The sequence below is a fragment of the Brassica napus genome, chromosome C9 (genome assembly GCF_020379485.1).
Source record: "Brassica napus cultivar Da-Ae chromosome C9, Da-Ae, whole genome shotgun sequence".
NCBI classification, from domain to species: Eukaryota; Viridiplantae; Streptophyta; class Magnoliopsida; order Brassicales; family Brassicaceae; genus Brassica; species Brassica napus.
Genome location: NC_063452.1, coordinates 44874560 through 44886201, shown reverse-complemented (window position 1 = coordinate 44886201; position 11642 = coordinate 44874560). Strand labels below are relative to the sequence as shown.

Below are 11642 nucleotides of genomic sequence, written 5' to 3'. Positions count from 1 at the left end.
TTTAAACTATAAATACAAGCACTCCTCTTCCTTTTCATTCACTCCATATCTTCATCCTCCCTCTTACTCTATTTACACACGAATTTGATTCATAAAAAATATGTCTTCTTCAAATTATTTTCGTTCTTGGATCGATCGACCTCATTTGGATCTGAACACGAGATTGCTTACGGAAGAATACCAACGAGGTATAACCAAATTCATGGGGTTAGTTCACCGACAACCGGAAGAAAAAACAGGTATGTTAAGATGTCCTTGCTCTAATTGTAAAAATAGAAAGGTTATTAAAGAGTGGGATGTTTGGACTCATCTATATTTGAGTGGGTTTACACGAAGTTACAAAATTTGGTATCATCATGGGGAAACTGATTATGAACATGGTAGTACTAGCGAACCTCAGCCAGCGGTTAGATTAGAAGAACCAATTAGAACGAATGTAGATTATGGTGTAGGTACTGAGCATATGGTAAATGATCATTTTAGAGGGGAAGATTTACCCAATGCAGAAGCTAGGAGATTTTATGATATGTTGGATGCTGGAAAGCAACCATTGTACGAAGGTTGCGTAGATGGTCATTCAGCTTTATCATCTGCTACAAGATTGATGGGCATTAAAACAGATTATAATTTGGCTGAAGACTGTGTGGATGCGATTGCTGATTTTGTAAAAGGTATTCTACCCGAGGATAATGTAGCTCCTGGTTCATACTACGAGGTTCAGAAACTCGTAGCTGGTCTTGGTTTATCGTATCAGGTAATAGATGTATGCAGCGACAACTGCATGATTTATTGGAGGGCGGATGAACAGCGGGTTACATGCAAATTTTGTGGAAAGCCTCGTTATAAAGATACGAGTGGAAGAGTTCCAGTGCCATATAAAAGGATGTGGTATTTACCTTTGACGGAAAGGTTGCAGAGGTTGTATCTGTCTGAACGCACAGCGCAACCAATGAGATGGCATGCGGAGCACTCAACAGATGGTGAGATCAGACATCCTTCAGATGCAAAAGCGTGGAAGCATTTCCAATCAAAGTATCCCGACTTTGCGTATGAGAGAAGAAATGTCTACCTTGGATTATGTACTGATGGTTTCAGTCCGTTTGGCAAGAGTGGAAGACAATATTCTCTATGGCCCGTCATTCTTACACCATACAACCTACCCCCAAACTTGTGCTTGCGACGAGAGTTTTTGTTTCTCTCGATTCTCGTTCCCGGACCAGAGCATCCTAAGAGATCACTTGATGTGTTTCTTCAGCCACTAATATATGAGTTGCAACAACTATGGGCTCAAGGTGCTGAAACATACGATGTTTCGTGTAAAGAAAACTTTCAAATGCGGGCAGTACTAATGTGGACAATAAGTGATTTTCCAGCATATGGTATGTTGTCTGGATGGACAACGCATGGAAGGCTATCATGTCCATATTGTCAAGATAACACTGATGCTTTCCAACTAAAACACGGAAGGAAAACATGTTGGTTTGACTGTCACAGGAGATTCCTACCACCTGATCATCCATATCGTAGGAGTAGGAATTTGTTTACGAAGAACAAGAGGGTGTTTGACAGTCCACCTCCGGAAATTTGTGGGAAAGATTTGAAGATACAACTAAGAGATTTTGGTGCAGAAAGGACGCCAGACGTCGGTGGACATGAGCGTTTTCCGGTAGATGCTGTTGGAGAACTACATAACTGGCACAAAAAAAGTATTTTCTAGGATCTGCCATACTGGGAGGATCATCTGCTAAGGCATAATTTAGATGTCATGCATATTGAGAAGAACTTTTTTGACAATCTCATGAACACGATCCTTATTGTTCAAGGTAAAACAAAGGATAATTTGAAGTCAAGACTGGATTTAGTCGATATATGTGCTCGTTCAGAACTTCATGTTGATGAGAATGGTAGGGCTCCTTTTCCCATATACTGACTTGATGCAGCGGGAAAAGATGCGTTCTTTGATTGGATTTCAAACGATGTGGAATTTCCAGACGGTTACGCATCAAATTTGCGTAACTGTATCGACAAAAAGGAAGGAAAGTTTACTGGCTTGAAAAGCCACGATTGCCATGTAATGATGCAGCGCCTCCTTCCGTTCGCCTTCAAGGAACTATTACCACGAAATGTTCATGAAGCAATTGCAGGGATAAGTGGTTTCTTCCGCGATTTATGCACGAGATCAGTGACTCTTGAAGGTATTGAAAATTTGAAGACTAACATAGCCGTGATTCAGTGCAACCTTGAGAAGATATTTCCTCCCTCATTTTTTGATGTTATGGAGCATCTTGTTATTCACCTGGCAAGAGAATTGGAACTTGGTGGTCTTGTGCAGTATAGATGGATGTATCTGTATGAGCGGTATATGTTCCATTTGAAGAAGATGGTGAAAAATTTAAGTAGGGTGGAAGGTTTTATAGTCGCACAGATGATCAGTGAAGAAACTTCAAACTTTGCCGAGTACTACTTTCCAGCAGAAGTTCAGACCAAAAACAGAAGACCCGCTCGGCATGATGATAGAGGCGAACGGGCAACATATCATGTTACGGTTCCAGACATTTTCACAGACGTTGGACGACTTAGCGGAAAACCAAAGGACCGTCGACTTACTGAGCAGAAGCGCAGTCATTTGCAAACATATTTGCTCACCAACTGCGAAGACGTTCTACAATATGAGAGGTAAATAAATGAGCTTACAAATTTTTATTTTAACAAGTTGAAATTTAAATCTTAATTAATTACATTATTGTCATCATATACAGGATTTTCATGGCAGAAAAGCGGTTCGAGTATAGATACGCCACAGATGACGAACTAGAAAAAATGAAGCAGAGAGAATTTACTGGATGGATGTTTACTTATGTGAGTGCTTTAAACAAATTAAAATATATTTTATCACATATTTATACTAATTCACATTTATTGATATAACATATATATATGTGCTATTAATAGGTGTCTGCTGGTTTGGCCAGAGGTGAAACATTTGACGATTGGATACGTGAGATGGTCGTTGGACCAAACTTTGTTGTGAAGTCATATCCGAGATTTTGTACTCGAGGATATGCATTCACAACTCAGAAGAGGAGACGTTCGAGTACGACTTATGATGCTGGCGTTTGTTCTGCATCAGGAGATGATGTATACTACGGACACATACATGAGATTTTGGAAATCAAGTATTTGGGCATGGTTGGATTGCGCTGTACTGTTTTCTATTGTGATTGGCACGACAACACTCCAGATCGAGGTGTGAGAACAGATGCATTTGGTGTTACATCAGTAAATTCGAGGCAAAAGCTGCAATATTACGATCCTTTCATTCTTGCTTCTCAGGCCGATCAGGTAATTAAATGTTAATTATTCAGAATGATTCATCATCATGTGTATTAATTTATAATTTTTCTAAATGTTACAGGTTTGTTATATCAAGTACCCCCGGGTAAGGAACAGAGATGATCCATGGGTTACTATTACAAGACTCAACCCGAGAGGTCGAGTTCAGGGAAGTTCTGAGCTGGAAGACCCACTACAACCAAGCACATCCGGCAACTTAAGTGCAGCAGAAGATTTAGCTGGAGTTGGCATTGTTGTCGATTTAACCGACTTTGGAGAGGAAGCCGTCATTCACGTAGAGGATGAACCAGTGATTGGAGAGTTTCACCAAGATCCAGATTCAGATTCATCTGGTGATGATGACTCGGAAACAGACTACCATTGATTTTTTTTTTTTTTTTAAGAAATACCGAGGAAATTCCGAGGAACACTTGATATAACCTCTTTCCTCGGATATTAGTTATTTGGTTTATCTAGCAAGGCAAAGCTGAATACGAATTAAAAACTACTCAAAACACAACCAAATAAAACGAAGAAACCATGTAAAAGAAATACGAACTCATAATTAAGAAAAAAAAAAAAACTAAGTTCAAAATTAACAGAAAATAAGACCATAAAACGTTAGAATAGAAAAGAAAATAAAATAGCGCTGTCGGAAATCAAATGGCAATGCTGGCCGGTGATAGCTCCTACTCCTCGTCTCCTGCTCCAGATGTTCCTGCGTCGTTGGGTCTCTTGGACCTCTTTCTTACCCTGTGTGTACCACTCGAACCCGAACCAGAGCTGGATGGAGAGTTGTCCCGATGAACTACATCATCCTTTTGGCAACGACACGGCCTGATACGTGAAATGGCAGCCCAGATCTTGTGTAGCATGTCGTTGTTTGTCTTTATGCTCTGATCTCTCCAATGTTGTTGCTGGCGCGAAGTGGCGTTCGGTGGAAGCTCTTGCAGCTTGTAGTGGCTGGAGTCTGATGGGAGTAGCTGATGGGGTTGTGAATCATCTGGAATGGCTTGTGCAGCCTCATCTTCTCCTTCTTCATCAACCACGGCCTTGCCTTTGGTCTGATATTTTGGCGTGAAGAAAGATGGCTTGTCTACTAGTGCGGTAGCAAGGGGTAGGAACTCAACTGCAGCCTCTGAAAGTAGAGCAGTCAGGCCGATCTGAGGCAGGTGGCAGTAGAGTGTTTTCTTCGCTCGGTCCTGGAATACATAGACGTAAGGACCATCCCGATCGATCCTCGAGTGGGGACCAGCTATGAACTCCTTACTTACAAGATTTTTAACATCCAGGTAGTTCCAAGCAATGTTGTTCGATCTGTCCAGTGCTACCTGCTGGTTCTCGCAGTCTACACCCACATGTCTAAGGATCCGAGTAATCACTGCACCAAATCCACATGCATTGCTCTTGGATTTGGTTACTTTCCCCTTGTATCCTGCTAAGTTTGCGGCCAGCACCGCTCCCATGTTGAAGGCAGTAGCAGGTGGGAATGTAGAGTTTCCAAATGCCGGTAGCAAATGCCTCACACCTTGGTACAGGAGGCACAACTCCCATTGCGTGACTGATGCGGCTGTGGTTGTCCCGTATAGCAATGAGCCAATGAGGCGTGTGGCATATCTCAGTATTGGGCTCCGGATAAGTGACTCCTTTGCCTGAGAAGATCTATAAACCCCTGTGCCAATCGTTTCCCAGAAGTTCAACAGCTCTGAAGTCCAATAAAGACCAGATGTCCTCTCCCCTGCACTCAATCCAAATAGTCCGCAGAGGTCTGTGAAAGATACCTCAAAGTATACTTTCTGCACTACGAATGCCAGAAAACCTTCCTGATGGCTATCATCGGGACGGCTGACGTATGCGGATGCTATGAACTGGCGTACCAACTCCGGATAACTGGGTTCGTTGAGGTTGCATAGTTGGCCTAGACCCATGTTCTGGAACAGCCCTTCAATGTCTGATTTGATTCCCAATATTGTCATCGTCTCAGGACATGCTAGTTGTGTAGCCGGAACGGCTACCTTCTTCATGTTGTTGTGGTGGGTGGTATCAGACTTATCCCACTTCTTTGGCCTTTGATTCTCTCGCTGAGACGAACCCTCTTCTTGTGTGTTCTTCTTTGCTGATGTTTTCGTGCGCTTCATTCTCTACAAAATAGAATCATTGCTCTCAACATGGTTATAATCAATTAAGAACTCAAAGCAACATGAAAATGAAAGGCGAAATCGAATTGTGATAAAAAAAAAACAAATTGAAAAAAATTCTCAATCCCTAAATCATCTCAAATCCTGTTCCAAACTCGTTGATCACAGACAATTGTGTTCTATTCCATGTTTAAATATCTGTTTCATGCATATTTGATCAAGGAATCAACACGGAAATAAGAAATTCACAAAACCCAAAAAATTGCTCAAGAACACGATTTCAGAATGTGGAGATTCGCGGAGTATACCTGTCTTAGGGTGAAAACGAGTGTAGGAATCAGGTAGAGCTCGAAAAATCAAGGGGAATAGAGCCCAAAATTGTTCAAATCGGATGATTATAGAGAGAGAAAGGGGGGGGGGGGAATTATAGGGGAAATCGGAGGGGATGAGAGTTCTGAGGTTTAGATCCAAACAAGGTCGGGTTTTGCCTTATAATTCTGTTTCCCGCACACGCATCGATCGATGCGGTTTTGAACAAAAACGGATCGATCGATCACATTCTTACGCTTTGGTCCATCTTAGTGATCGATCGATCCGTTTTTGGACATATATCCATCGATCGATCCGTTTATAAAAAAACTTACAAGATTTTCCGAGGACATTCCGAGGAACATTTGAGATTCTCGATCGATCGATGGGATAATCTCATCGATCGATCACATTCTTACGGTCCGGTGCATCTTAGTGATCGATCGATGCGTTTTTGGACATATATCCATCGATCGATCCGTTTATAAAAAAACTTACAAGATTTTCCGAGGACATTCCGAGGAACACTTGAGATTCTCGATCGATCGATGGGATAATCTCATCGATCGATCACATTCTTACGGTCTGGTGCATCTTAGTGATCGATCGATGCGTTTTTGGACATATATCCATCGATCGATCCGTTTATAAAAAAACTTACAAGATTTTCTGAGGACATTCCGAGGAACACTTGAGATTCTCGATCGATCAATGGGATAATCTCATCGATCGATCACATTCTTACAATCCGGTCTATCTTAGTGATCGATCGATGCGTTTTTGGATATATATACATCGATCGATCCGTTTATAAAAAAAAATTGACGTATTGAAACCCCAAACACTAGTTCCTCGGAATTTCCTCGGAATATTCCGAGGAAATTCCGAGGAAGAAGAGGGTTTCCTCGGAGTTCCCTCGGAATAATCCGAGGAAATTCCGAGGAAATAGGGTTTTTAAACCGAAAACAACGTTTTGCTGTTTGAATAACACCTATATAACCCTTATTAAGTGTCTTACGTTCATTATGAAGTCAAATATTTGTTCCTTACCGTATAATTAACACTTTTCCGATTGTATGAACGAAATCCCACAACATAAGAGAAACACTTATAGTGTTTGCATGCTCATCTGATAACCTTATTAGGTTTATAAAAAATCGAGAGAAACACTAGTAAATTACTAAAATTTATTTCATTGATATACTTGATTCGTAGTCTTTATCAACGAAGCCCCATATTGACATTATGAAGAAACCACTTGAGTGAGAGTTAAAGGAGATGAGTATTGTGAATCATCAGATAACATAAGGTCGATGAAGGTTCGAGCTGCAGCTTCCGTGGGATGACCGTAACGATCCCAGAAGAGATATTTGGTTCTGTCTGAACAATATCTCGTGATTGGAAGGCATGGAGTATCCGCGTTTAATTTCCCATTTCCACAACAAGCTGATGTCACATCAGCAAAACCTAAAATCAAAAGGAAAAAAAAAGACAACGTTTTGTTTAACTATATATATATATAGAGATCTCATATATATATATCAACACAAAATTAAGCTAATAATTTATATCAATATCGTGACATGCAATGCGAACGGTCTGATTTGGTTTTCAGTCTCATGATCGTGGTATGAATTCGTCCAAGTTTTCATTAGAGGTGATAACAATTTGTTTTGACGTACCGTAACGGGCAGGGTTGGAGATAATGTCATGTAAGGACTTGAAGTTGTCAAAGTAAGAGTAAGTTATTAAGCTTTGCAACTCTTGTTTGAGTTGTTGCAACATCTTTACTAAAGCTTCGTTGTACAAGGAGCACCACGTGTTTGCCTCTTCGTCGCATTCATGGATTGCCGAGTTTTTCTCTCTTTTCCCCGGTGTGCAACCAATTTGTGCAACTCCGACTACTAGAAATCTCCGTGCTCCAGTATCGTGAATCCTCTATATTAATAACATAATTTTTTAATTAGTAAATCCAATCAATATTTCTGGGAATTTTTATATATTTAACCACATGTACTTAGGTGTTCAAAGGTGTGTGGTTTACCTTCAATTGCTCTTTGAGTTTATCAGCCATTAATTGTGTATACTGTTGAGGATTGTTTTTTCTTCGAAGTTTAAACGATCCAAAATAGTCAAAAAGATCGTTACTACCTATGACCACAGTGAATAGAGATTTGGATAGATGTATTTGTGTTTCGGCTGGTCCAAGCTGATTCGTCAGTTGACGATGAATAGAGAGCCAATGGTTTACTTGGTGTGATAAAGGAATAGCTTGTCCCTGAATTAGTTAAAATAATGCCGGCTATTGAACCAATACTCCTTTTCACTCTTTTCCAGAATTTTTAAAAAAGTTTAGTATATATCATAGAATGGAATATTTATCTATATAAATAACTTACAAGCTTTTGGTCGGAGCTGTTGAAGATACCCGCTCCACCTGAAGCAAAATTCACACCGGTTACGGCGGCAGATTTTCTCCTTTTCTCTTTAAATAGGCCTCTTAGCGAGAGATACGGCGGTGGTAGCGGTAAACCAAATTTCTCAGCTAATTATGAATCAACATGGAAAAGTTAAAATGAATTCCCAAAAAGTTATACTCTATCGTAGCGTTGCAACAATTTCGAAATATATTGATAACTGGTCATTAGAATTACATGCAACTTTTCGTTTCTGTTTATTTTATTTTAGTTTTTCTTTCAACTTTTAACCATTCATTTTATGATTATAAGTGAATATATGATATATCTAAGCACAATGGCCATCACTTTACGGTACCTAAATCAATCCAATCGTAGCCTAACACAACATAAACATGCCAAGCATCCCTGTTCTAAAACACGTCCACCTGTATGATTCGACAGCCGAGAAAGCGCGGAGTGAGCATAACGATCCGGAGTGATTCGGTTGCATTATACGAAACAGTGATTTGTTAAGTTTTAATTTTTAAGAACGAAATCTGATATTTTCCGAAAAAATAATAAAAGCTATCTTCTACAGATCCCTGGTTTTTCCAACCACACTGAGAAAGTATAACAATTACTAGACCAAAATGCACTAATAATTGTACTCCACATTTTTAATATAAATGTATTAATAGCTACGATTCAGAAAATGTATGAAAACGCTATGATTTATATCTTTCGGATAATTTGGTAGATGCTCACTGCATAGATAACGCGTAGCGAGCTTTTGACCAGGCCAAATAGTAATAATATCATTTCATATGCAAACAATAAATTACTAATTTCATTTCATATGCAAACAACAAAATGACACAGAAAAAATGAAAAAAACACACTCACCGATAGCATCGGCGGCGTTTTTGCCGTTACTGAATCTTCCGGTGGGTCTCTTGCCAGGAAAATCAACGCCGTTATGTGGATAATTGGCTTTGGAAACGGAAAATGCTAAGTAGTTATTGTTTCCGGCATCAACCAACGAATCTCCAAACACGTATACTCCCGGAACCGAACCTAGTTTTCCGGTTGCTGCTTCTAAACCGGGAAAATAATCGAACCAAAGTAAACCAAGGAAGAGGGAATATATGGTGAGGGACGGTGTCTTGTTCGTCGGCATGTTTTTTTTTTCTCCCGACGAACTCTTTGGTTTGGGTTTTGTAGCTCCGAGGCTCTTGGAGTTGTAAGAGAGATATAAACTTACTGTGGTTTATATAGAGAGAAGAGAAATGTGAATACTGACTGGAAAAAATCTACAAACTTAGAAAAATCTATCAATAATTCAATTATGATAATGTGAAAAAGAGGAAAAAATAAAAATGCAAGAAGAGTCAACTTCTGTTTTTGTCCTTGTCAGACTGAGCATGGCTCTATGTGGTATGTCTTGCCACTCTTGTGCCAATTTCATTTTTATTATATCTAATGACTTTATAAAATAAAATGCGACATTCTTACAATATGTTAAAAGCATATTTTCACATCATACGATTAAATGTATAAAATGAGTTTGTTCTTCTTTTCTTTGTCAGAAAAAAAAAACGAGTTAGTTTCCATGATTTGAGATTTTGAACTGTAGTGGGAGGATTCATATTGCGTAAACGCGTGAGGAGTTCATGACTGTTTTTACGTTATTGTTAGTAATGAAATAACACAAAGCTTTCTCAATTCTCTCTTAATCCATTATAACCACAAGGTCCACAATTCCACATCTAAAGCTACTTCCGTTCAATCTGAAGGACAAGTATTTTCACAAATATTATTGTAAAGGTCGGCTTTTTTTTTTTTTTTTTTTCTCTCTTCTCTATCCACCGACAAAACGCGTTCCCACTCCATCGACCTTCACCGGCGCCGATCTCGGCGTCGGCCCCTACCGCCGATCATGGCAAAGAAAAAGAAACCCACACATATCTCTCCTGGTGATAACCCCACTGGTTCCACCGCTTCTTCATCTCCTTCACAATCTTCTAGCTCTACGGATCTAGCCGCAATCTCACAGTCTTCCCCAAGAACAAACAAATTACCTGGAGTTTCCTCCTCTCCAGCTAATACTGTTACAGTCGATCTTCAGATTTCTACAGAATCAGATGTTTCCTCTGCGCCTGTGGATTCAGCAAACCCTAACCCCCAAATTGCAGCTACAAATCAGATTGTACCTGCGCAAGTCTCCGCCTCGTCAACTGCTGACGAAAACACACCACCTCCTCCGCTGGCAATTGGGAACCTTTCTGAAACCACCGGAAATCAGAAACAGGACAAAGTTGCAGATGCATCTGAATTCTGGAAAGGCTATATCAAACCAAATGCTAGGAATCTGGAGCCTGTAGGAACTCCCTATACTCTGGAATCTGGTGAGGCTTGTGTAACTATTCCCAACTCCGTCATTGGAAAAAACAGGAAAGCTTGGGATAGTTTTATTGTTGGACAGTTTTACGAAGAGGCCCCGGCCCGTGGAGCGATTCAAGCCATCGTAAACGGTATTTGGTCTAAGCAGAGGCGTGATATCTCAGTGTCAAAAATGGAGGGAAACGCTTTCCTGTTCAGGGTCCCTTGCCCTCTTTCTCGTCGCCGAATTCTTAGCCAATGCCTTTGGCAGATAGATGGTCAGACCATGTTCGTAGCCAAATGGTCACCAGGTACGAACCAGGAGAAGCCTGAGCTATCAGCTATCCCAGTTTGGCTCGACTTCTTGGATGTTCCCCTGCAGTTTTTCAACGAAGACGCACTAAAGGAGATCGCGGGCCTGGTTGGGAAGCCACTTTACCTTCATCACTCAACCTTAAACTTAACCAATATTGAAGTGGCGAGAGTTTACACTGTCATTGATCCCCGAAGACCGCTTCCTGAGGCTGTAAACGCAAGTTTTGAATCTGGTGATGTTAGAAGAATCAGAGTTACTTGTCCATGGCTCCCTGCTGTTTGTGGTCATTGCTTCAAAGTTGGTCATACTATCTCTCGCTACTCTCTGGCCCCTAGAACCTGCATTACTTGTCGCTCTGCGAAGCACAAGACAAAGGATTGCCCGCGTTCTAACACTGGTGCTCCGAAAAATAAATCTCCAAAAGATAAGGCTTCAAAAGACAAGCCCCCGAAAGATAAGGCTCCAATCCAGAGCAAGCTTCCACTTGTTGGTGATGCTCGCTCTCTGCCCTCTCTCAATGGGAAAGAAATTGCTACAACCTCGAAACAAGTAACTAAAAAGCAGGTATTTGCAGAATTCAAGTCAAACATGCACAATGCCTCTTCCTCGGAGCCTCGCTCTCCATTGGTTCCACTGCCAATTGGTTCATCTCGCAGTCTCCCCAAAGCCTCCTCTACTGGCTTGAAGGAAGGCAGTTTGTGTATTGATCTTAGCAATGTTTTTCTAGGCTCTCCAGGGGGTTCTCCTCACCTTTCTGAAGAAGAGTTC

General features: G+C 40.6%; 1 protein-coding gene across 1 annotated transcript; it reads right to left on the bottom strand.

The window, feature by feature from the left end:
• Window positions 1-6937: 6937 nt before the first annotated feature.
• LOC106407728 (GDSL esterase/lipase At5g55050) lies at window positions 6938-9435 on the bottom strand. The gene is made up of 5 exons (XM_013848602.3): window positions 9083-9435; window positions 8180-8325; window positions 7825-8058; window positions 7463-7718; window positions 6938-7247 (listed from the first exon to the last, which is right to left on the bottom strand). The coding sequence occupies exons 1-5, from the start codon at window positions 9354-9356 to the stop codon at window positions 7024-7026; spliced, it is 1134 nt and encodes a 377-aa protein (XP_013704056.1). The 5' UTR covers window positions 9357-9435; the 3' UTR covers window positions 6938-7023.
• Window positions 9436-11642: the final 2207 nt, after the last annotated feature.

Bases quoted from the DNA above. Each gene is read 5' to 3' on its own strand.
- LOC106407728 (XM_013848602.3), bottom strand. From the start codon at position 9,356: ATGCCGACGAACAAGACACCGTCCCTCACCATATATTCCCTCTTCCTT. The intron at 8,059-8,179 runs GTAAGTTATTTA...TAACTAATTCAG, and splicing joins ACAGCTCCGACCAAAAGCTT to GGACAAGCTATTCCTTTATC. The intron at 7,248-7,462 runs GTACGTCAAAAC...TTTTGATTTTAG, and splicing joins CTCCAACCCTGCCCGTTACG to GTTTTGCTGATGTGACATCA.